The sequence below is a fragment of the Protobothrops mucrosquamatus genome, unplaced genomic scaffold (genome assembly GCF_001527695.2).
Source record: "Protobothrops mucrosquamatus isolate PMUCROS unplaced genomic scaffold, P.Mucros_1.0 scaffold1514, whole genome shotgun sequence".
Taxonomy (NCBI): Eukaryota; Metazoa; Chordata; class Lepidosauria; order Squamata; family Viperidae; genus Protobothrops; species Protobothrops mucrosquamatus.
The window spans coordinates 306,245-333,479 of NW_015387686.1; the positions used below are offsets into that span (position 1 = coordinate 306,245).

Here is a 27,235-nt window from a genome sequence, read left to right on the forward strand (position 1 = left end):
TCCAGCAGGAGACCAGGGGTCTGCAATCTTAAATCACTCAAAGAGCCCAGAGAAAACACTGGGAGCTGCAAAACTTGAAGAGTTTTAAAAAGAAGTTTTTGAAGTTTTTTTGAAGTTTGAAGTTGAAGTTTTGAAGAGTTTTAAAAAGAGTTTTAAAAAGAAATAGAGGCTGCTGTGCATGAGTTCTCTCTGTGTGTGTCTTACTCTCTCTCTCTTTCCTCTCCCTCTCTCTCTTTCTTTCCTCTCCCTCTTTCCTTCCTCTCCCTCTCTCCCTTGCTCTTTCCTCCCTCACTTTCCTCTCCCCCTTCTTTCTCTCCCTCCCTCTCCTCTTTTTTCTCTCCCTTTCCTCTCCCCCTTCTCTCTCCTCTCCCTCTCCCCTTTTCTCTTTCCTCTCTTTCCTCTCCCTTTCTCTTTCTTCCCTCTCTCCTCTTACTCTTTCTTTTTTTTCTTTTTCTCCCTTTCCTCTCCCTTTCCTTTCTCTCCCCCCTTTCTTTCCCCCCTCACCCTCTCTTTCTCTCCCTCCCTCTCATTCCTCTCTCTCTCTCCCCTCCTCTCTCTACCTCTCTCTGATTTTCTGCTCACCTGGCAAGCTGGCTTCAAGCTGTTCTCCAACAAGCTGACACACATTCTTATTGGGCTGGCTCTCTCCTGCCCTTCCTGCTTCCTGCAGAGACAAAGCCAAGGCAGGAGTCCCGCCCAATAAGCTTGTCAGCTTGTCGGAGAACAGCATGAGGCCACTCTCTTTTAGAGAGAGCGAGCGAGAGAGAGAAGGGAAGCGCAAGTGCCTTTCTCTGTCTCTCTCTCTCTGCAAATGGCAGAGGAGGCTAGGAGCTGCAGGAGAAGGCTCAAAGAGCCGCATGCAGCTCCGGAGCCACGGGTTGCCGACCCGTGGCTTAGACCATTTCAGACAAGTGACTGTCCAGTCTCTGAGAATACAGGATAGGACAAGGCTTGGGCTATCACTGCATTTTTCATATTCTTATGACTTATGTTCTTATGCTACTCTTGCTTGTAATATGAGAATCTCTTGCCAAAGGAATGATGTGCATAGGAAGACATAGACCAGTAAAGTGAGGCAATCAAAGAAAACAAACTGGTACATCCCCTATGCACTGTGATTTTCCCAATACTTGCATCCACTTGGCCACGTCTACCCTCCCATCCCATCATCCGTCCCGAGTGGGCTGTACCTAATTCTTTGCATCGATCCAGCCATGCCCACTCACCCACACCCACCTGGCGGCACTCAGATGGCCACGCCTACCGAGTCATGCCCACCTGGCTGCAGTGAGTCATCATAGACCCCTTCAGAGACAAAAAAAAGTGAGAAGCTGAGCTTGATGTTGAGTTAATATAGGCTATACAAAATAATTCAGCAGCCTGCATGCAGCTCTTGGGTCACAGGTTTGAGACCCCTGCTACAGGAATCTTAAAACTGCAATCTTAAACTGATGCATATATAGAACATCATAATTAATTCAAGATAACTAATTATCAACTAGCTGACAAATTATGAACAGCAAACTTCAGAACACGTACACATTTATTAATATTTGGAATACTGTAAATGAATGTATTATTCTGGTTTCCACATAATGTTTAAAAATCATTCAATATCAAATTTCAAATACTTAATTTTAAAAAGTTCTAAAGAGTACTTTTTCATTTTTCATGACGAGTCAATAACTTTCTTTTCATCAGGCCATCTTGGCAATGAAAAACTGACAGGAGGGAAAATACGAAAACTATTCTATTTCTAAAACTTGTATTACAAATGAAATAAATTTATCTAGCAAATTTTCTATATACATAGTTATACACCAAGTATGTGTAACAATCAAAAGCATGATAAACAGCTGGTTAGCCATTTTTTATAAACAAGTTTTTTTTAAGTACATAATTTGTAACTCCTTCAGGTCCATTGCACATATTGCTAAAATATTATTTCTGATAGTACAAATACCATGACATTTTTTATCCAAGTAAAATGTATACATATTACTAAACATTAATTCTTATTTGGAGGCTGGGGTTGAAATGCATACTGTTTCATGGGATTCTATTAACTGTTATACAGTTAATATGTACAGTATAATTGAGATTAATTATTGACATTTGTAGATTCTGGAGATTGAAGAAATTCATAGGGGTCATGGACCATATCTTGCTGTTCTCCTATACTTAGGTGAGATGGGCTTCCTGTGTAAAACATGGACAGAAAATAATTAAATCAATATTAATTATGAGGCACTTTGAAAGTTTCACTTTTCAAATGTCTATCACAATTTTTAAGTGAATATGATCCAAATTATAATGCCAATTTTATTAATAGTCAAAAAATGTTGCCAAATTTAACAGTACAGAGAAGGCTACAGACTGGAATTTTTTTAATTGTTTATTCTTTGGAATGCCAAGAAAGTTCTTTTATTAAAGCTGTGTAAATCTTACTATTCATGTTACATTCCAGCTTTTCTATATTTCAGATTCCAAAATAGTGATTTTTGTTGGCCTTACTTTTAAAGTTAAAGAAAGCTCCGAGGGCTACAAAAAATTATCAGAGACTGTCACTAAATTGTTGCAGAAAATAGAGGAATTCAGAGAAGTTGCTGGGCTGAAAATAAATAAGGAAAAGACTAAAGTACTTACAAAAAATCTAACAGAAAAACAGAAAGTTCAACTTGTTAAAAAAAACAAATCTTCAGATAGTAAAAAAATCAAATACTTAGGTATTTACTTAACATCAAAATACACAACAGTAAAAGAAGACAATTATGATAGACTATTGAAACAAATAAAAATAGATTTGGAAAAATGGAAAAATTTCCAATTATCATTGTTAGGAAGGATGGCGACTGGTAAGATGAATATTCTACCTAAACTACTATTTTTATTTCAGACGGTTCCTGTCAAATTAAGCCAGAATTGTTTTGATGATTTAAATGCAACAATAACGAGATTTATATGGCAAGGGAAAAAAGCAAGAATTAAAATTAAACTGTTACAAGAATCAAAAGATAGAGGGGGCTTTGGCCTCCTGGACTGGAGACTTTACTATCAAGCTGCTATTTTGCTTTGGCTTAAACAGAGAAACAATTCCCCAAAGTGGATAAGCGACAAAGCAGGGCAGAACAGGTGGAGATAGCCCCTTCCAGCGATGGGCCCGGTCTTTAGATCCCTGCACCTGCGATGAGGGTCAGGCCTCTGAGACCAGAGCCAACATTTACAACTATAGAAACCACCTTTACCAGGCTGTTTAATGTGGACCCAGCACTATCAGTGGTGTTAGCTGCTCCCTATTGTAGATGAACCCTTGACACCATTGTTCTCTTCCTCATGTTGTCGGGAGACATGGCGAAGGCCTTGAGAGGCTCAGTCAGACCTGGCCTTGCCTATCAAGACCTTCCAAGACCACGGGTTCTCGGTCAACTTCCAAAAGAGCCAGACAGTTCCCTCAACCCGCCTTCTTCACCTGGGCGTGGTAATAGACACAAGACTATGCGAGGTCTATCTATCTCGGGAACGTCAGGACAGCATCCGAGCCCTAGTCCTCCAGGTCAAAAGGGAGCGTGTAGTTTCACTGGCCATACTTTCCCAATTGTTAGGGAAGATGATTTCCTGCATGGCAATAGTGCCATGAGCCAGACTACACTCCAGGAACCTGCAATGGTTTTTGCTCCCATTTCAGAGACTGGGCACCAGCTCCTCCAACCAATGGGTAAGGGTTCCGTCTCAGACCCTAAGATCCCTCCAGTGGTGGAACTCCCCAGCAGTAGCCAGGAGGACGGTGTTCAAGGAACCCAACTGGCTCATCCTGACTTCAGATGCCAGTTTGTTCGGCTGGGGAGAGCACCTACAATCTCAGTTGGCTTAGGGCCAGTGGTCCCGATCAGACCTGAAGCACAACATAAAATGATTGGAGCTCAGAGCCGTACATCAGGCCCTACGCCACTTCCGGCAACAAGGTGGCAAGACAACATGCTCTAGTCCTCACAGACAACATGGCGGCGAAAGCCCATGTGAACCCGTTCCAGGTCCCTTATGGCTGAGGTCCAATTGTTGGGATCCTGGGCAGAGATCAACCTCTCTTCTCTCAGAGCCAAGCACATCTCGGGAGAGGCAAATCAGCAGGCGGATTTCTTCAGCAGGTCGACAGTGGATCACTCCGAGTGGCGTCTGCATCCCAATCTCTTCAGGGAGATATCGGAGAGGTTCGGTCATCTGGTACTGGATTTGTTCACTTCTCTGGTGAACTCCCAGCTTCCGAGGTTTTTTCTCTTGGTTTCCACTCCAGGGGCGGAGAGAGCAGATGCCCTTGGCAATCCATGGCCCGGGGGACGGCTATATGCATTTCCTCCTCTCCCTTTGATCCTGGGAGTCATCTGGAAGATACTGCAGGAATGGGCAGAGGTGATATTGGTTGCTCCACACTGGTCAAGACGGCCATGGTTTGCCAACCTTGTGAGCCTTTTTATCTCTCTCCCGTGGAGGATTCCTCCAGGTTGCATTGCACTCAGCCAGGGAGCTCTGCAACATCCAGAACCCTAGTGGCTCCAGTTAACCGTCTGGCACTTGAACGGCGGCTCCTGACACATGAGTCCTATTCATCAGACGTAATTGCTATGATTCAGGCCTCCCAATGGCCTACAATAAACAGGATTTATGACTCCACATGGAGAAGTTTCTGTCATTGGTGTGCAAAGAACCAGTTAGATTTCTCCGCTATTACCATCCCGAGAATTTTGGACTATTTATTGGAGGGGCTCAACAAGGGCTTGGTGCCCAATACTATCCGCAGACAAGTGGTGGCTCTATCCACGGTACTTACATGCGGTAGGTATAAAAAGGTTGACTACCCCTGGCTTAAAGAATGGCTTACACTGAGAAACAAATGACTTCTTTATTTAGAGGGACATGATTTGCAACTGGGTTGGCATGCTTTCTTGTGGTACGAGAAAAATAAAGTACATAAATACTTTCAAACTCATGCTATAACGAATGTATTACTCTCAGAGTGGGAGAGAATTAAAAATAAAATTTATATGAAAATACCTGAGTGGCTTTCAACAATGGAAGCATTTGCGCATCCGAACTTAATTAATTATGACAACTTAATTAATTATGACTTGTGGCATATAAAGACATTTTAGATAAAGAAGGAAAACTTAAAGATAGGCAAGAGCTTCAACAATATGGTATCGATTTAACATGGTGGTCATATCTGCAAATTCAAACAAGATATGAAAAAGATGTAAAACTAACGGGATTCTACAAAGAACAGACACCACTAGACAAAATACTTTTGAAAACAGATGAAAATTTAATTAAGAAACTTCATAATTTTTTGTTAAACTGGAAGATGGAAGAAGAACAAGTGAAAGAAACATTGATAGTGTGGGCAAAGAACTTTGGTCACTCCATAGACTTAGAAGAATGGCAAAAACTATGGGACCGAAATATTAAATTTACCAAAGCAGCTGCATATAAGGAAAACATATAAAATGTTTTATAGATGGCATATGACACCAGTTAGATTAGAGAAAATGTTTAAAAATATTACAAATATGTGTTGGAAATGTAAACAATAACCAGGCACTTACTACCATCTCTGGTGGATATGCCCTAATGCTAAGAAATTTTGGTTTAAGATTCATATGTGGCTAGAAAAGATGATTAAAATACAGATAGAATTTAAACCAGAATTGTGTTTGTTAGGAATATTAGGTTTGAATTATGGAAAAGAGAATGAGTATTTAATATTACATGTGTTAACAGCTGCGAGAATAGTATTTGCTCAATTCTGGAAAAATGAAAATTTACTATCTGACCAGATTATAATAACAAAAATACTTGAATGAGCAAAAATGGATAGATTAACTTTAGAAATGAAAGAAAGAAGACACAATTTATTTTATAACATGGGACAAATTTTACCAGTGGTTAGCAACACGATAGAACAAGAAAAGGTTATGAAACTTAAAGGGATAATTGATAATTTGTACTCATATTTCATGTCTATTTTGATTATCTCTTTTTTTTCTTTTTCCTAGTTGTGATTTTAATAATAAGTAAATTATAGTTAATAAGTAATATATTAATATTTTAAAGATATTATTTAGTAAAATGAATGAGATATATTGATCAACTTGTTATTTACATGACTATAGATAAAATTAATTATTGTAAAACTGTTTAATATTAGAGTAATGATTAAGATTTAATATGTATACCCAGACGGGTTTACTTGCTGAAGCGATGTTATTTTGTGGGAATAATCCCACTATTGTGTTTACCCTTTTCCCTTGGTCTAATCTTTTTGTATGTTTCCCTTTGTTATACCTTTGTTGACCTTATTTCCTTTTTACCCTTATAAAACTTAATAAAATATTTGCAAAAAAAATAATATCAGAGACTGCAAGTCACATAAAGAGCATCTTAAGGACTGCTATGAGAAAAACCACATTTTGTGAGGATATAATCGTCCCAATTGGTTTATAGTTGAAGATGACTGGACAGTTCCTGTGGAACTGACTGGGGAGAGGGTTTGCCCTATTTATCTAGAAGAGTTTGAACATGTGAGTCTTGAGAAAGTGGACAAGGTCCTTGGTAACGTTAGTGCTACTTCCTGATATTTTTTGGCCAAGGAATCCCAGGAGTTAACTACTGAGTGGATTCAAATGATGAATTCATCCTCGAGTTAGAGGGCTATCCCACCAGTCTTAAAGAAAACAATGGTATGTCTCCTTATTGTTGCATCATGTACTTTTGCCAGAAACTGATGAAGGTATGGCAATGTTAGAGGGGTCTGAAGGAAGTGACTTATCAGAATCCTTTTCAGACTGATCTGGGTTCAGCCAGAGACTGTGCTTATGCATAGTGAGAATGGAATGGGCATTGTGACCCTATTGGTTCTACCTGACTTTTCAGTGGTGTTCAATAAAATCAATCATAGCATCCTTCTGGACAATATGATAATCTCCAAGGGTTGGGAATGATAGGTATTGTCTATGTTTCTCACCCTTCTTCTAGAGCTGATATAGCTTGGTATTGGTAGGTGAAGTGACATCTAATCCAAGATCCCTACTATACAGAATCCCACCTAGCTTCATCCTCTCCCCACTCCTATTCAACATCAACATGAGGCCACTAGATAAGACTATCCATATGCATGGGGTCAGGTATCATCAGTATACAAATAATACCCAACTTTATATTGAACCCTTTAGTTCTTGGCAGAATCACATTTCTCCAAGTAGAACTGATAAAGTTTGGGAATCCTCCTAGATTCAATAATCAGGTGGCAGCTATGGCCCAGAAGGGCTTTTGCATAAATCTGTCCAGAGTAACCTTGAACTGTGAAATGGGAAGCACAGAAACTTAATAAATAAATAAATCTGAGTTGCTGGTTGCATTCTTTTCTTGAATGGAAAAGTATTCTTACAGTTACTAACTTTTACTATCTTTTACTGGATCAGTTACTATATTTCTTCTGCTGTCTCTGTCCAACCAGAGTTGGTGAATACCAAGTCAGGCTGTAAAGCACTACAATCCTGTCAGACCTAGGAAATGCAACTTTTCCATTGCCCTGTGGAATACAGTATTCCTGAGCCTTTTTGCAAGGCTTTCATAAAGCTGTGAAAACTTAGTTGTTCCAGAAGACTTTGCAATAGAATACATAACCTATTCTTTGATAATTAAATCTTGATTGCTATAATTGTTTAATGTTGGTTATCTTCCATAATGTATGACTATAACTTTTGTTTTCTATTTTATAATTTTATGGTTATTTCAATCTGGTTATCTTCCATAATGTATGACTATAACTTTTGCTTTCTATTTTATAATTTTATGGTTATTTCAATCTTAATGTGTAATCCACCTAGAGTTATTTTGGTAATTGAAGTGATAGACATTTGCATCTAGAATTATTGACTTTAAATTAATAATTTTAATATTAGGTAAGTAGTTTTAATATAATAAATCATAAGCATTTATTAAGCTATTGCAGTCTGAACTACATAGTATAACTGTTTATCTCAGGAAGAAGAAATTAGATGTATGTACCATTACTAATTCATAATGCAGTTTTACAATGACAAGATTTTTGAAATTCATTCATAATTGACCAAATTTTAGCTCAGCAAATATAATTTTTAAGGACATGTCTGCATACTACAGCTTTCCTCTCATCTCCAGCATATAATGAGATCAGTTAACTTTGGGCTTTTCTGATCTGGTATTTTCTCCTGATACAAGCTTTCAGTGGAAATTGTGATAATGTAATAGCAGTGCTAAAATCTAACCAATTCCTACTGACAGCTTTTAGCTGCTCTGCCTGTAAGTATGTCCCTTATTTCAACTTTTTTCATGGCCATTTTGGTTTGTGCTGCTGGTCTGATATGACATGATTGCTATAGAAAGTGGCAGACCAAGATTTCTCTAGCCAGACATACAGTATAACAATAAATGCCCTGACACTATGCTGTTTCTACATGGGTCTGATTGAAAGGCGACTGGAGAAGTCCTGGTCTACCATTTCAAGTTTTATACAAATAAATGCTCTCAGAGATTTAGCAGGCAGGTTACATTAAGATCACCACAACATTTCTTCTGTTGAAAAGTTCTGCCTCATAATTAAATTTACCACTCCATTCATCTAATTTACATTTACTTTCTCCTATTAAGGGTGAGCAGAAACTTTTCTGTAGTGTTCTGGAATGATGGAATAAATTATCTGTGAATAATAAACTCCAAGGTTAATAAACTCTTTTACTGTAAAATATAACTTTTATAACATATTTTATGATTCTCTATATTGCCAATAATTTTGTTTGAATGTTTATAAATTTAAAATGTCTATTTGGAATTATAAGAGGGCCATCTCAGTTAACTTGGTAAAATAATATTAAATCTATATTTTAAATAAAAATACATAATAATGCTGCATTTTGGACAAATTTCTCAATCTGTATTTATTTAGAATTTAGTATTTATATTCTGCCATTTGAAAGATTTCTAATATACATTTATGATAAAAAATATCTCTGAGATAAGGAAGGTAGAATGGGAATGGGAAGAGAAAACTAGTTTACTAGATGCTAGATGATAAAAAGACATCTAGCTTTACTTAGATAACATGAATATACTTGATACTCTCATAATCTTACAAACAACTTTTAATGAAAATAAAAAGAGTTTAGTACACATTTACCTAGATGATGTTGATCCCTTTCAGAAGTATTAGAGAGGGAACTAAGGTTGGAGGAAGGCCTGGATCCTATTCTGTCAGTCTGTACTTCATGAAGGTCCTGTAATAATTTAGTTGTTTCATCCAAGTGCAAATGATTGTCATCATGATCAAGTTCTTTCTTTACTTTACCTGTCAATAAATTTAGATTATTGAGTACAAAATGAATTTGAGATAAATGGTTTAAGAAGTTAAAATCAAGAATATTTGTTACTCCATCAGTTTTATATAAAGATAGATAAAACCAATATATGCTGAATAAAATGTAAGAATGAGGCTAATAGGGACTAAGTTGCATATGAAACTTCCCTGGGTGCTGACCCAGCTTCTTATCCTTCCTGATTTTAAAACAATTATTTTAAATAGAGCATTTCTGATTTCCTTATTTATACATAATATGAGGACTACATAAAACTTTTAAGGACTATATAAAATTGGGAATCAGCAATTTGGTACCTGTGATTACCATAATATACATGATGACCTGTTGATGGTCTGAGCAGAATCCAAATTAAACAATTATTTTTTTAAAAAAAAAAGCTAAAATGTTTTAAACCTCTTAATTTTGCACAACAATGCTTCCAGATGAAATCCTGTCAGATACTATATTATGTGGCTGCTAAAAATGCAAGATTCTCCTTAATATGTTATCTTATAACTTGATTTACACATTCTTTTCTGAGAAAAGGAGTGCTAGAGCTGAGCATTCTTCCGAGCAGTTTAGAGGGAATAAATTGAGTAAGCATATTTTAGCATTGGGAGCACAGCCATAGGCTGTGTATATATTTACAAGTATATATACTGTATATGTATATTTTTTCAAAATTTGGATTGCTAACAAAGAATTAAGGGAGTACTGGGATAGCTATTTGTAACCTTATTTGGTTTCATCAGCCAGACATACCCTTCTGAGATTCGAACCTGGGCTGTCTGCCTGTTAAGCAGAGGTGTTAGCCACTAGGCCACAGGCTCTTTCTCGCTTTGTTAGCTACATACATACATACATATTTATACCCACATATATACATACACACATATTCACACAATGTTATAACTGCAAAGAGGCTTAGCATATGCTGATACGCAGACATTACATTGTTTTTATAATTCTGTCTCCCTCCTGGTGCTGCCATCTAGAGCAGAACCCATGATTTTCATAGCAACGCATTAAAAGGAACAAAGTATATATTATAAAGTTTTGGTCAAAACCCAGCAATTCCCAAGCAGTTTAATGGACTAATGGAACAAATTATATATATATAGTACTGTATTTTTACCTTCAGTGCTGAACTACTGCATGAGAAAACCTACCTAATGAACTCAACATGGATATATCAAGTGACATATCTGAATAGCTTTTCATAGATAAAAAGTCCAAAACAGAACTACTATTATCTCCAATGACTTCTCCAATCTGGAAAAAAGAAAGAAAATTATACCTATGTAATGGATTAATTAGCTACAATAAGCATTATTGTGCTTAATGCTGCTATAAATTCAATATTTAGTAAAATGTAAGTAAAATTTCACAAATGTTTCATTATTCCTACACAGCAGCCAAATGTCAAAAAATACTTACTATGCAAATATGCAATTATGCTATTTGCAACAACTTTCTTATTCAGGAACAAATGTTACGTTTGCAGAATCATTTTGTAATGTAAGTTTGTTCAACACAACTCCTAACCAAAAGCTGTGTGGATTACCTTACTTTCATAAATACAACCTAAATTACACCAATGAAATTACAATTCATACTTTTTGACATACATTTTTGCCTTTTTGTTCCTTCATAATTAAACCTAAATGTTTATTTCTAGAATTGAGTCATCAACTTGACAAGATCAAACTACTGTACTTTCATATTTCTCTTACATTCACCTTAGAAATCATGGATATCACTGATGGGCCGATACATTGATTATCATTGCCCATCCTTGCTTTGGTCAATCAAGGCATCCACAAAATTTTAATAGACATAGACATAATTATCATATTTACTGGGCCTGTCACATACAACATTCCTTGTACATATAAGTCATATAAAACTGGTTAGTTTGAGCATATTGTGGACAGTATACTTACGTGCAAACAAAGCTGAGTTTTACTTCAAGTCTATTTGAACTATTATGTGCAAGCTATGTCTAATTCAGGACTTTGTGAGCTACCATACTCTTGTACCATCCCACAAACGAATTAGTACATGCAGTGACATATATACTGACAGACACTCAAGATACACTCATCCATTAGTTAATTTAAAGTTATTTCTGAAACACTGGAGTATTATATCTGAATAGTGTTTATAATTACTATTTAACATTTTATTTAATATCTACATGAAACTGGTGTCATCAATAGGTCAGTAATACCCAGCTTTACTGACTTAGCAGGAGATAGTGTATAGATCCTTACCTCTGTGTGGATGCTGGGTAAGACTGGATGATAGAAATAGTTCAAATTAAATCCCAGCAAGAAAGATTGATCACTTATCCAGAAAAGCATTTGGCTCTAGGTTGGTTTCAACTGTGGCTTAAAATGAGATTCTATAAACCTAGAAAGATCAGTCACATGATCTGGAAATTCTAGACTTCTAGAATTTCTAGAGCAGTAGATAGGGGCTATGATTGGGATACCTTTAACTGAGTTAGGTTGGTATACTAGGTATGACTGATCTTGGAATGAGAAGTTCTGTCAATAGTTACAAATAGCTTCATCACATTATGGCTGGATCACGGTAATGTGTTTTTCATGAGAACAGTGGCCCCCAAACATTTGGGCACCAGGGACCAGTTCTGTGGAGAAAGTTTTTTCTACAGATCGGAGGAGGCATAGTATTGCATGTTGCCTGCATCCCGTGGATAGGGCTTTGCTTGTTTGCACGAACTAGTTGCTGGCATGTGGTGGACCAATGCCAGTCCACGGACCATGCATTGGGGGCCCCTTAGAAGATTGTTCCAAAATTATAATTGGTCCAAAATAAAAAATGCCTGATTGTTGACTGACCAATATCATTTCAGTAGAATAACATCTGTATTGCAGAGGCTGCATTTGTTTCCAGGTAAATTTCAAAGTGCTTGTCATTATCTTATCAAGCTGTTTATGACTTAAGCCCTCAGTATTTGCAGAACTCTCTTCCCTGACCATAGTCTGTCTATCCTGTGTACTGTATGTTTTTTTGGGAAGGATCTGCTTCCATGTTGCAGAAACAGGTCTTTTTTGTGGCTTTTCTAATATTATGGAATATTCTCCCCTATAATGTTAGGATAGCATCTTCCCTTAGGAAAAAGGCTTTATGACACCTGGGGTGATTTGGCTGCAGAGTGTGTGAAGTAGTTAAATGCAGTAGAAGAAAAGGGGTCTGATTCTGGATTCCTTCTAGGCCTAAGGCATAGGGGGCTGAGTGAAGAAGGTCTGATTGGCTCTTGTAGGGCAAGAACATTTCCATTGGTGACTGGTTGCATAGGTGAGACTCTATTTTAAAGTCATTGCTAGCAAGCAATCCTTACTGGAATCTCTATCCATTGCACCCTGAACTCTTTCCTTTAATAACTCTGTACAGATGATGATGATGATGATGATGATGATGATAATAACAATAACAATAACAATAACAACAACAACAACAACAACAATAACAATAACAATAATAATAATAATAATAATAATAATAATAATAATAATAATAATAAAGTTGGAAGGGACCTTGGAGGTCATCGAGTCCAACCCCCTGCTCAGGCAGGTACCCTACACCATTTCAGACAAATGGCTGTCCAGTCTCTTCTTAAAAACTTCCAGTGTTGGAGCATTCACCGCTTCTGGAGGCAGGTTGTTCCATTGGTTAATTGTTCTAACTGTCAGGAAGTTTCTCCTTAGTTCTAAGTTGCTTCTCTCCTTGATCAGTTTCCATCCGTTACTTCTCGTCCTGCCTTCAGGCGCCTTGGAGAATAGCTTGACTCCCTCTTCTTTGTGGCAGCCCCTGAGATATTGCAACACTGCTATCATGTCCCCCCTCGTCCTTCTCTTCGTTAAACTAGACATACCCAATTCCAGCAGCCGTTCCTTATATGCTTTAGCCTCCAGTCCCCTAATCTTCTTTGTTGCTCTTCTCTGTACTCTTTCTAGAGTCTCAGCATCTTTTTTACATCGTGGTGACCAAAACTGGATGCAGTATTCCAAGTGTGGCCTTACTAAGGCATTGTAAAGTGGTATTAATACTTCACGTGATCTTGATTCTATCCCTCTGTTAATACAGTCCTTGACGTATGACCACAATTGAGCCCAGAATTTATGTTGCTAAGTGAGAAATTTATTGTGAGTTTTGTCCTTCTTTAAAACTTTTGTTGCCACATTTGTTAAGTGAATCACTGCAGTTGTTAAATTAATAAGACAGTTGTTAAATGAATCTGGCTTCCCCAATGATTTTGCTTATCAGAAGGTTGCAAAAGGTGATCACATGACCCTGGGATACTGCAACTCTTATAAATATGAATCAGTTGTCAAGCATCCGAATGTAAATCACATGATTATAGAGATGCTAAGCAGGCATAAGTGTGAAAAATGGTCAAAAATGGTCTTGTTGTAACTTTGAAAGTGACTAAACAAACAGTTTTAAGGACTACCTGTATTCTTGATCTGGATCTGCGTGTGTGTGCGTGCGTGTGTGTGTGTGTGTGTGAGAGAGAGAGAGAGAGGGAGGGAGGGAGGGAGGGAGTGACAAAAAATAAGGCCTGTAATCTTAAAAAAGAAAGAAAAGGAAAATTAAAAAGGAGGTAGGAAATGTAAGAACCAACTATTTGAAATAAGTTAAGAGAGAATTAAACTTAAAAAAAATATTACCATATTTTGCTTGGAGTCATCTGGGCAAGTATTATTTAACTTATGTTCTTCTTTTATGAGGACTGACGGAATCTAAAAACATCACATTTAAAGCTAATTTATACTTTATAATCATTTTCCTTATGGAACTATCATTTTTGCATCACTAGAGTTACAGCAGGAAAATAGTATGATTTTTATTTAAGGACTTTCAAATAATTTAATAGGAAAAATCATGGAAAAAATACATGACATTCTTTTCTCCTGAAATAAGAGTAAAATTTAAAAGTGTTATAAAGATGAGGAATACTGGAGTAAACAATTTTATAATAATAAACTATCTATTATCTTCATTTATTATATAAATAAAATCTTTCCTTTATATTTTCAGAACCATTTACAGTAAAATAAAGTATATATTTTTACAAGAAGGGGAGGTTTAGAGATGCAATGTAACTTACTTTGAGATCATCTGGTGGCTTCATTGGAATGTTTCTTCTCTGAAATTATAATAGTAAAAATAAATTAAAAATAATCTTGCTGTTTTTCTGATAATTAGTCCTAATTGGGGCTGGAATTTCTATCATTAAGCAAAGCAATTATTAGGCAAAACATCATGCTCCACTTAGTAACAGTAGTTCTGGTCATCTTGGTTGCAATAGTTAAACAAAGACCTCACATTTCTCTTGTCCTGTGTGAACAGCTAGTTTGGGCCTGGAAAGCTCCAATCAGCCAACAAGGCTCCACAGTACTACTATCTTCCTTCCACGTCAACTCCCCTCCATTTCCTCCTGTCTTCACCCTTTTGTTCACCCAGCACTCTGTCACCTATCCCTGCCATTCTCTTTTAACCTTCACTTCTTCTTCCTTCCTCTGTTGGCCTAGGATCCCAGGGGTTGGCTGAGGACATGGTTCTAGGACATGTTCAGTAAGAACAACAAGGTAGTGGACTTTCATATATCGAAGGGAGCTTGCTGGGCCCTCAAGGAAGGAAGCAGAGGGATAGAGTTGGTAAAGGAGCCATGGTAGTAGAGGTGGTGGCATTGTATAAGGCTGATAATCACCCAGGGAACTCTTAGTCCTATTGCCACCTTTGCTGGCTCTGTCCTACTGACTCTTCCTAATTGGGCCTGGCAAGCTCCTTTCGGCAGACAAGGCTTTGACGTCCTGCTGCACTCACTGTGCATATCCCAGGGCTGCATCCTCACACAACACTGGATTTTGGGCCAAAAGTAAGAGAAAGAAGTAAAGTCTGTTGAGAGGGGTGGCAGTGGAGAGTGGCCAAAAGGACAAAGAGGGGGGAAATAGATGGGGGGGGGGGAATTGACGAACACATTGCAGTTGTAAATGCAGGCCAGTTGCCAAGCATCTAAATTTTTATTTATGACTACAGGGATGCTGAATGGCCAAAACTTCAAGAACTGGTTGTGGCTGCCACTAGTTCAGCACTGTTATAATGCTGAATGGTCGCTGAATGAAAGGTTAAGCAAGGACTACCTGTAATTTACAATAATTTGATTCAGTAAGAAAATCAAATTTCTTGCAGGATCCAATCTGGATCAGTCACTGGGACCAGAGGTTTATTTAGTCTTTTGAGCTTTTGGACTTGTGCTGGAGCCCATCCTGGAGGATGGGCCACCATGAGTCCAAAAGCTCAGAAGTTTAAACCTCTGGTTCCAGTGACTGACTCAGATTGGATCCTGCAACGTTATCTTGGGACATGTATAATTTGCCTTCATTCATGAAAATGTTTTAATTAACCTTATGTTCTACTTATAGATATGTATGATAATGGTTTTAGCATTTTAGTACTGTTTCTTTTGAAGGTACTTTCAAGTATTATTTTCAACAGGTTTTAATTAACATACACGAATTTTATTAAAATTATATTTCATTTTTATTTTATATATTATTTTTTTAAAACAAAATTTTATTAAGTTTATATAGATGAGGAAAAATAGGAACAATACAGGTATGGTAAAGGGAGGGGTGGAAGGAAAGGGGGAGGGGAAGGAAATAGGGAATTAGGGTAAAATAAGGATAGGTACAATCACATATTTCAACAAACAAGCTACCGTCCGGATCATAATAATGAGTAAATATCATATTCAACCATTTTTAGCAAAGCTTAGACTGTAACATATTAAAAACAATTAGTAAACCAATACGTTAATCTATTAAGTAAACGCTACTAGTAAAATCTCAAAAAAAAATCCTAACAATCAAAAGTAAATGAAAATCAGTAAATCATATCGTCAAAGTGTTAGTTAGAACTCGATTAAAAATCAGTCATCTATTCTAAAATATTGAATCCTTCAAGTTCTAACGTGTCTCTAACCATTGATAAAATTTTTCCCAAGTTCTAAAATAAATTGAATCATCTTTTCCTTTCATTTCTAATGTTAGTCTATCCATTTCTGCACACTCTAAAATTTTGGTAATAATAGTCTGGTCAGATGGTAAATTCTCATTTTTCCAAAATTGGGCAAATACTATCCTTGCAGCAGTTAAAACATGCAATATCAAGTAGTCATTCTCTTTACCATAATTAGGTCTTAATATTCCTAACAAAAACAATTCCGGTTTAAATTCTATCTGTAGTTTCATCATCTTTTCCAACCATCTATGGATCTCAGACCAATATTTCTTAGCGATAGGGCATGTCCACCAGGCATGGTAATAAGTGCCTGGCTGTTGTTTACATTTCCAACAGATATCCGAAACATTTTTAAACATTTTCGCTAAACGAACTGGTGTCATATGCCATCTATAAAACATCTTATATAAGTTTTCTTTATATGCTACCGCTTTTGTAAGCTTAATATTTTTATCCCAAAGATTTTGCCAGTCTTCCAAGTCTATAGAATATCCAAAGTTCTTTGCCCATACTATCATTGTTTCTTTCACTTGTTCTTCTTCCATCTTCCAGTTTAAAAGAAATTTATAGAGTTTTCTAATCAAATTCTCATCTGTTTTTAACAAAATTTTATCCAATGGGGTCTGTTCTTTGTAAAAACCTGTCGATTTTATATCTTTTTCGTATCTTGTTTGAATTTGCAATTAGGACCACCATGTCAAGTCAATACCTTGTAGTTGTAAAGTTTGCCTGTCCTTAAGTTTTCCCTCTTTGTCTAAAATGTCTTTATAACTAACCAGTTTGTCATAATTAATCAGATTTGGATAAGCAAATGCTTCCATTGTTGAAAGCCACTCAGGTATTTTGATATATATTTTATGTTTAATTTTCTCCCATTCTGAAAGTAGTATGTACCAGCCACTTCTCCAAATTTCTCGATTTTCTGCAAGAGTTTATCAGCTGTTTGCAATGGCTCCTCTAGAATGAAAACCAAGTCATCCGCAAAGGCCTGTAGTTTATATTTCTGGTCTTTAATCTCCAGATCTTTAATTTCTGTATCTTGTCTGATATTTCTTGCCAGAACCTCTAATGTAAGAATAAACAACAAAGGAGACAATGGGCATCCCTGTCTAGTGCCTTTTTAAATCTCAAATCCATCTGTGTACTCTCCATTTAAAAGTATTCTTGCTGTTTGTTTCTTATAAATTGCTTGAATTGCTTTGTTAAAATTTTCACCAAAGTCCATTTCTTGAAGTTGCTGAAACATAAATTGCCAATTTAAATTATCAAAGTCTTTTTGTGCATCAAGGAATATAAGTGCCATCTGGTTCCCTGGATGGATTTCATAGTACTCCAAAACGTTTAAAATAATCCTCAAATTGTTCTTTATCTGTCTTTTTGGTAGGAAACCATTTTGGTCTGGGTGTATAAATTCATTCAAAATTTTTTTCATTCTTTCTGCCATTATTGCAGCAAAGATTTTGTAATCCACATTTAGTAACAATATTGGTCTATAATTTTTAATTAGTGTATGATCAGTATCTTCTTTAGGTATCAAAGTAATATTAGTTTCAGTCCATGAATCCAGTATTTTTGTCTGTGTAAAAACTTCATTACATAAGTCTTTCAAGGTTGGAGTTATAGTATCTTGTAACGCTACATAAAATTCAGCAGGAAGGCCATCAGGTCCTGGTGTTTTATCTTGCTTTTGCTTTTTTATTGCCTCTGTAATCTCCATCATTGAAACATTCTCGTTTAACCTCTGACGCATATTCTCAGGAACCTTTGGGAGATTTGCTTCTTTTAAATAAGCCTGAGTTACATCTTTAGAAACCGTCTCTGCCTTATACAGTGTCTCATAATACTTCTTCGTAATTTTTTTCATTAAGTCATTGTGACATTATAGGTCACCGTCCGTATCCCGTAGCTTACTTATTAATCTTTTTTCTCTTTCTTTTTTTAATCTATATGCCAGCCATCTCCCAGGTTTATTGGCATTTTCAAAAAAATTCTGTTTGGACTTTTTAATCTGTTGTGCCATTGTATTTGTCTCAAGTAAGTTTAACTTATGTTTTAATAGTTCCATTTGTATTTTCAACTTTTTCTTTTGAGGGTCTGATTGTAATTCAGCTTCCAACATACTAAGTTGTTTTTTAGCAAGATAAGTTATGGCCAAACCTCTAAAATATGCTTTTGCCGTGTCCCATACAATTTGAATAGAGGTTTCTTCTTTTTTATTGACTTTAAAAAAGAATTCCATTTATTTTATTGCAAATTGTAAAAACTCCTTTTCTTTCAATATTGATTTATTCAAGGACCATCTTGGCTTTTCTTAAGTCCTTTCCAGGTCATTTTCATTGAATTATGGTCTGCCCAAATATTAGATTCTATTTCAATTTCTTGTATCATGACCGTTAAGTCCAAAGAAGTCCATATCATGTCAATTCTTGACCACGATTTATGTTTGTTAGAATAAAAGGTGTATTGTGCTTTTTCCGGGTACATCTCTCTCCAAATGTCCTGTATACAGAGTCATCTTTCATTCTTAGAAAGGATTTAGGTAAGATATTACTTCCTTTTCCCCCCTGTTTGTAACTTTTATAGTCCCGTACTGGATCAACAATTGCATTAAAGTCTCCAAGTATACACAAGCTATGGTAGTTTAAGTCCACAAGTTTATCATATAATTGCTGAAAAAATTGATCTTGCTTCTCATTGGGAGCGTATATCGCAACCATCAATATTTATTTTTGATTCCATGTAATCTCAACCATCAGTATTCTTCCCTCTTCATCAGCATAAATTTGTTTTGGATTCATCTTTTCTTTTATATATAAAGCTATCCTTCTTTTCTTTTGTGATGTCAAGGAAAAATAAAGTTTGCCAAGTTTTAATTGTTCAAGTATTCTAGAATGTTGTAACTTAATGTGTGTCTCCTGGAGACAGATTATATCCATTTTTAACTTTTGTAGTCTATGAAATATTTTACTCCTTTTTGATGGGGAGTTAAGACCATTTATATTTATTGAAAAGATTCCAATTTCCTCCATAGTTTCAATTGTGTCGAGATCTCAATTTTCTAGGAGAGCTTATCCGTCTCTGATCTTTAGGCCTCACATCTTCCTCTGTTTGAGTCTTTTTAGGCGCATCTTCCTCCGTTTGTTTAGATGTTCCTGCAGTCGTTTCCTCTGGTTTCTTAGGTTCCGCCTCACCTCTCTCCAAGAAGTCTCTATGATTATTAAAGAAATCCTCTGCTTGTTGTGGGGTGTTCAATCTACATCTTTTTGTGTCCCAAAAAATTAATAGGCCTTCTGGGACCAACCATCTGAAGTTCACTCCTTTACTGATCAATTTCCTCGTTAAGAATTGGTATTCTCTTCGAGCTTCTCTAATTCTTCTTGGGATCTGTTTGAGAACTACCAAATCTTTATCTTTGTATTTCAGAGGTTGGTCCCTTACTAGTCTCAGGATCTCATCCCGAAGTGCTCTTTTGCTGAATCTAACATGAACTTCCCTGGGCACTCTATTTCTTCTTGCGTAGTTTGAATTCACTCTATAGACTTGATCAACTTCTCTTTTAATTTGATCCATTTCCATTTCAAGCAAGTCCGCCAATAATTCAGTCATCAATAGTAATAAGTTCTCATCACTCTCTTCTATCACATTTTGGAATCTTAGAAAATATGACGCGCGTTCTACTCCATCATTGCCATACTTTCTTCCAGCTCTGTGTTGGATTGCGCCAATCTCTGATTTTCATCTTGGAGAGCCTCTAATTTCTGGTCTACTACTACTGACTTGTCTTCAATATTTTGGATTCGTTGTTAGGTGTCTGACATTGCCTGTTGAAAGGATTCCATTTTTTGATCCATCTTAAGCAAATCATTTTTCAAGTCGTCAAAATCCTTTTTCATTTCCATTTTAGAATCCATAATTGCCTGGAGAATGGCTTGCGTAACCTTCTGCTGAGTGTCGGGCTGTAAAAAAGTTGTAATCGATTTTTGAAGCGCTGGACTAACTGAGGTTGATGCGGGAGCAAAGGATCCCTTCCTCACCCCTTTCGCCAAGTTTGAAACACTCATCTTGGTTATTGTATTTGTTGTATTTATTTATAATCCAACATCAAGCCCGATGGCCCAATTAATTGTAATCCAGGGATAGGGCCCGATGGCCAGTTATAATCCACCAAAAAGCTCAAAAGAGAGGAGATAAAAGAAAACCAAAAATATATATGTAATCCAGAACCCTCAGAAAAAAAATAAAAGTAAAAATAAAAATATCCAGCAATAGTAGTATCAAAAAATAAGCAAGAATATAAAAAGGGATAGCAGATCTCTGGACAAAAAAAAGCAAATAAAAAATAAAATAAAAATAAAAATATATGTTTATATCCACACAACAAGGCTGACACAAAAAGCGTAACAAATAAAAAAGAACAAAAAAGACAGAAAAAAGAAAAAATAATATTTGATTTATAATCCAAATGTAGACATAAAAAAACAAAAAACTTCTATGATTCCCTTATTTTAAAAAGAATAAAATCAATCTAAAAAGGGAATCAAACACCAAGCAAGGACACAAAAACAAAAACATAAAATAGAGAGCAGTCTCTCTTAGTAATCTTCAAATGAAGTAAAGATGTCTGGGCAGTCAGCCAAGTGTCTTGGCATTGAGCCAAACATCACAGCTGTATCAACAGAGCAAAAAGAAATAATGTGGTAGGAGAACAGAGGGAAAAAATTGCAAAAATAACCACCAGGGGACACTGTTTCTTCCCTCACAGTTTACTTAGGGAGAAAGTAAAAAAGAGAGAGAGAAAGTTCCATCAGTCAATACACAAAACTAATGATCCAAAAAGTTCTAAGAAAGGGCAGTTAAGGTGGCTTTTCCCAATTAGAATAATAATAGGTCTTTCTTCTCCTCTATAATGAGACAAACTGGTTCCTTCAATGTAGCTTCAATTCAAAGGACTTTCAGAAGCTTTTAAAATGCTGAAACCCGCTTTTTGGGAGGGGGGAGAAGCAAAAAATCCCCCCCTCCTCCTCCCCTTAGGCTTCCAGCTTATCCTTAAAGGCAGGAAATTTTCTTAAAGGTCCACTTTGCATCAAAAACTACTGTCATCTCACCGGGATCAGTTGCTTGTTTCCTTAAACAGCTGACTCCTGTCTCCAATGATCTGTTGAAGATGGCGGCAGAAGCGAAGCTCTCCGCCTTTCTCTCGCCAGTTCCAGAGGCTATTTTGAGTACGGGGAGCTGGCTACCGCCAGCTCCCTTTCCTCAAAGAATTCACCTCTCGGTGGCCACCCCTCCAGGGTGGCATTCAGCCCTAGTGGGCCCGCCAGCGACAGAAATTCGGACCCTAGGCACGGAGAGTTTGTGTCCCAGGGTCTAGGACCAACGACGTCATCAGGAAACACCTCTTTATTTTATATTTTTTGTTTTTCTCAATTCTGATTCTCATAGAATTATAGCCATATATAGATGTAAATCTACAACAGATCTGTGATCTTAGGTATATGCAAAGCTTTTTTCCAACAACTGGAAATTTGATTATTTTAGGAATTATTTTTTAATATATCCTTTAAAATTATATGAGTCAACTATACTATATTGTTTCTTCTTTATTCAAAAATATATTCCAATTTGCAGCAGTTATCTCCATTATTATTGATAGATATAGAGTCTCCTCCTATCTATGATAAAGGACTCTCTATGAAGATCTAGATATTATTTCTAAAATAGGTAGCCTTTCAACTTGTCTATATCTACTGGTGTGCTTAAATTTTATTTTTAATCTTTCTTTTCAGCTCCTTGAAGAGAACTGGGTTTTATAACAAACTGGGGCTGTTCTGCACTAATAGGGCTGTTACATTTTATTAATTAATGAGCTTTCATCCTTTTGAACTTTGTATTGTACCTGTTATTCTAACACTAGTTAGAATGAAGAAGAATGAAACAAGGCTTGGAACATTCTCTTTCTTATTTATTTAATTTACACACACACCTTCTATCTGGGACACCTTACTCTTCCTATTTTCCCCACAACAACAGCTTTGTGAAGTGGATTGGATTGAGAGAGTGACTGCCCAAGATCACCCAGCTGGCTTTTATGACTAACGCAGGACTTGAACTCATGGGCTCTTGCTTTCTAGCTTGGTGCCTTAACCACTAGACCAGGGGTAGGCAACCTTGGCTCTTTTATGACTCGCGGACTTCAACTCTCAGAATTCTTGAGCCAGCCAGCTCAGGAATTCTGGGAGTTGAAGTCCACGAGTCATAAAAGAGCCAAGGTTGCCTACCCCTGCACTAGACCAAACTGGTGATTCCCTGCTTCTTGGAACATAGAACAGAGAATATAGAATTGGAAGGGACCTTGGAGGTCTTTTAAGTCCAATCATCTGCTCCCGCAGGAGATCCTTTATTATTTCAGATAAATGATTGTCCTGTTTTTGAAAGTGATGGAGCACTGACAACTTCTGAAGGCAAGTTGTTTCATTGGTTGATTGTTCTCATTGTTAGGAAATTTCTCCTTAGTTCTAGGTTGCTCTTCTCCATGATTAGTCTTGCCTTTTGATGCTTTGGAAAATAGTTTAACCCCCTCATCCTTGTAGGAGCCTCTCAAATATTGGAACACTGCTATCATGTTTCTCCTAGTCCTTCTTTTCATTAGACTAGATATACTCAATTCCTGTAATGGTTCTTTATAGTTTTAGCCTCCAGTCCCCTAATCATGTTTTTGCTCTTCTCTGCAGTCTTTTCAGAGTCTCAACATCTTTTTTATATTGTGGTGATCAGAACTGGATGCAGTATTCCAAGTGTGGTCTTACTACAGCTTTGTAAAGCAGTTCTAGAATTTCATGTGATCTTGATTCTATCCCTCTATTAATACAGCCTAGGATTGCATCGGCTGTTCTGGCTGCTGCAGCACACTATTGGCTCATATTTAAGTGATTGTCCACTAGGACTCCAAGATCTCTCTCACAATTACTGGCATTAAGCCAAGTTTTACCTAGCCTGTACCTATACAGTTGATTTTTCTTGCCTAAGTGTAGAACCTTACTTTTATCTACACTGAATTTCATTTTGTTAGATAAGGCCCAGTCTGTCAAGATCTTTTTGGATTTTGAACTTGTCTTTTGATGTGTTGACTATTCCTGCCAGCTTAGTGTCACTATATTTGATGAGTTCCCCTTCTATTCTCACATCTAGATTGTTTATCAAGATATTGAAGAGCATTGGGCTCAAAATGGAACTTTGGGATACCCAACTGCTTACTTCCCTCCATGTGGATGTAGTTCTGTTGAGGACTACACATTCAGTATGATTTCTCAGCCAGTTACAAACCCACCTGGTGGTGGTGCTGTCTATCCCTTATTTTTCTAGCTTTCCAAGAAGTAGATTGTGATCTACTTTATCAGATGCTTTACTGAAATTTAAGTGTACTATATCCACAGTATTTCACAGATGTATATAATTAAATCATATAATTAAATCACTTTGATGAAGAATGAAAATATTTGTTTAGTGTGATCTGTTTTTGATGAACCCATGTTGGCTATTGGTTATAACTTTATTTGCTTGTAGGTGTTCACAGATTTGTTGTTTGATTATTTTTTTCAAGATCTTCCCGGTATTGATGTCAGGCTGATTGGTTTGTAATTTCCTGGATCTGTTTTTCCCCCTTTTTTTTAAAGGATTCAGCATAGTACTAAGTAATTAATTTTTTATTTTTCCTTTTATTTAAACTTATGAACAATTTTATCCCACTCTTCAACAGAAAATATTTCTACTTAAACAAAAGATATGGAGAGTATCAAGTTATCCCTTAGTCAGTGAGACAATTCTGAATATCATGGGACCAGAAAATATGTTATTTTCTCAAAGAGATTAGCTCTGTGGGCATATTGGTAAAAATTAATTTACTGACTATAAGATATAAGTCAGTAATTTATGGATATAAAAAATCTGCATACCCCTGTTAAAATTCCAGACTTTTGATATGGAAAATATTTTTTTAAATATAACATAAGCTGGACAATTCAACTGAAAAACAAATGGAAATATTTTATAGGGAAGGACAATAAAAATGTTTAGTAACCTGGCTGCATAAGTCTGCACACTCTCTTATAAGTAGGGAGATGGCTCTCTTCAGAGTTAACTATACACATTCAAACTGATATTAAATAGTCAGTACACACCTGCCATCAAGTAATGTGACTCTGATCAAGCCCATGTAAAGTTCAGATGTTCTACTAGGATTTTTTTTACATTAACTCAGTTGTCTTTTAAAGCAGAAACCATGGACTGCAAAGAGCTTAGGAAGCATCAAAGGGATCTCATTCTGGAAGGTATCAGTCAGGAGAAGGGTACAAAAACATTTGCAAGGCATTGTATATAGTATGGAATCTAGCCAAAACAAAATATAGCACAACAGTGACATTACCAAGAACTGGATGTCCCTCCAAAATTGATAAAAAAAAAACAAAAAGAAAACTGGTCCAAGAAACTGCCAAGAGGCCTACAACAACATTAAAGGAGCTGCAGGAATTTCTGGAAAATACTGGTTGTGTCTCCCATATTCTTCATATTCTAGGCTGTAGAGTAGAGTAGCAAGACAGAAGCTTTTTCTTACAAAGAAAAACATCCTAGCCCAGCTACATTTTGTAAAAATCTACATCAAGTATGACAAAAGCATATAGGAAATGATGTTATGGTCTGATGAGACCAAAGTTAAACTTTTTGGCTATAATTCCAAAAAATATGTTTGGCTGAAAAACAGCACTGCACATCACCAAATATACACCATACCCACAGTGAAGCAGATAGTGGCAGCATTATGCGTTTGGGTTGCTTTTCTTAAGTTTTAGTCAAGATGAGGGAATTATGAATAGTTCCAACTAGTGTAGTCAATTTTGGCCCAAAACTTTCAGGTCTCTGATAATGCTGAAGATGAAGAAAATTTCAACTTTCAACATTACAACAACCCAAAGCTACCTTCAAATCAATTGAAAAATGGCTTTCCTAGTTTTGGAATGGCCCAGCCAGAGCCTAGAACTGAATCCAATTGAAAATCTGTGGAGTGATCTGAAGAGAGCTATGCACAGGAGATGCCCTTGCAATCTGACAGATTTGGAGCACTTCTGCAAGAGTGGATTAAGATTCCCAAGGCAAAATGTGCCATGCTGATAGAGTCCTGTCCGAAAAGACTGAGCACTGTCATAAAACCAAAGAAGTATTAGTTTAAGGGTGTGCACACTTAGCGCAATAACATTATTATAAAGTTTTATTTTTTCCCCTGAAAAGATTTCAGTTTGTTTTTCAACTGAATTGTACAATTATATATTATATTTATATATTATTGTAGTTAAGATATGTTATTAGGATATGTAGTTAAGATATGTTATTAGGATATGTTACTGGTTTTGGCTAGTGTAGTGAAAAGAAAGAGTAGGGGTGACATGATAGCAGTGTTCCAATATTTGCGGGGCTGCCACAAAGAAGAGGGAGTTAACCTATTTACCAAAGCACCAGAAGACAAGACAAGAAACAATGGATGGAAATTAATCAAGGAGAAAAGCAACCTAGAACCAAGGAGAAATTTCCTAAAAGTGAAAACAACAGTAGAATGGTTTCCTTTCAGAAGTTGTGAATGCTCCATCACTGGAGGTTTTTAAGAAAAGACTGGACAGCCACTTGTCTGGAATGGAATAAGGTCTCCTGCTTGAGCAGAAGGTTGGATTAGAAGACCTCCAAGGTCCTTTTCAACTCCATTATTCTGTTCTGTTCTATTAAAAGTGGAAAAAATTCTAAAGTGATTTATCTTGGTCTGATTTTTTTTTACATCCCCAAAGCCTGACATTTTAACAGGGATGGAGTTTCTATATCCACTGTAGATATCTTCTATGACCTGAATAGTACCCCTAAAAATTTATCTATGCACATTATTAAAAAAAGGAAGGAGTACTCCTAGACCTTTAAACTATCTTGTGGTAAAAAGGATACTTTTTGTGACCATGTCACAATTTTTGATCTTAAAAAAGGAATGTAGAGGTTTTAGTTGTAATTTAGCTATAGTCCATTTTAGATTATGTGAATAATTTATTTCAATAACAAAGCTGGCGTTAAAAATAATTTCAGCTATAAACTATTAAATTTCAACAACTTCAATTCTGTATTATAAAGTAGGCTTTGATAGGAAAGTCTGATGAGCACACTTACCTGTTTTAGTTGATAAATAGACTTGGAATGATCCCCACCAGTGATCTGATCCAGCAAGTCATCTACTATTTTTTTACTATAGGTTCCAGAATCTTTCACAAATTCTTGAAGACTAAAAGAAATTCCAGTGTAAAACAAATATCAGATGCATTCATTTTGCTTTTGACTATCTTTCTTAGGTATTTTTAAAGCTGTTCTCTTTGTTATTTATATTAGCTTCTAAATGAATTGGGTTCCTTCATATGCTAAGGCCGTGTATATTGCTAACACTGTTATAGGATCAGGGGTTCAATATTGCAGTTCAACAATCTTACCTTAAAGCACATTGAATCCCAGTCTCATCCCCATATGCTGAATATAGCAGTTCCATTTCATCCATTTTCAGATCATGAAAGATAGAGTGATTTTGCATTGAAACCACTGTATTAGCACTTGAAAGAAATGTAACTGGAAATATAAAAAATGTGTTTAGAATATTCAAAAAAGAAGATGTAACTCTTGGGCTTTATATATATATATTACAATAAATAACTAGTTATACTTTGGGTTCTGTGATAGTGTGACTCCTAAAATTATAAATCAATTTGTGCAATTTTTCC

General features: G+C 36.3%; 1 protein-coding gene across 1 annotated transcript in view; it reads right to left on the reverse strand.

Moving 5' to 3' along the window:
- Positions 1–1,525: 1,525 nt before the first annotated feature.
- LOC107293135 (bromodomain-containing protein 9) overlaps positions 1,526–27,235 on the reverse strand; it is a 31,251-nt gene continuing 5,541 nt past the window's right edge. The window contains exons 4-9 of the mRNA XM_015822270.1: positions 26,951–27,083; positions 26,637–26,748; positions 14,524–14,562; positions 10,556–10,658; positions 9,209–9,376; positions 1,526–2,199 (exon numbers count right to left, since the gene is read on the reverse strand). Of these exons, the coding sequence (XP_015677756.1) occupies positions 2,102–2,199; positions 9,209–9,376; positions 10,556–10,658; positions 14,524–14,562; positions 26,637–26,748; positions 26,951–27,048 (618 nt within the window). The 5' untranslated portion in view covers positions 27,049–27,083 and the 3' untranslated portion in view covers positions 1,526–2,101. The remainder of the gene's footprint in view (positions 2,200–9,208; positions 9,377–10,555; positions 10,659–14,523; positions 14,563–26,636; positions 26,749–26,950; positions 27,084–27,235) is intronic.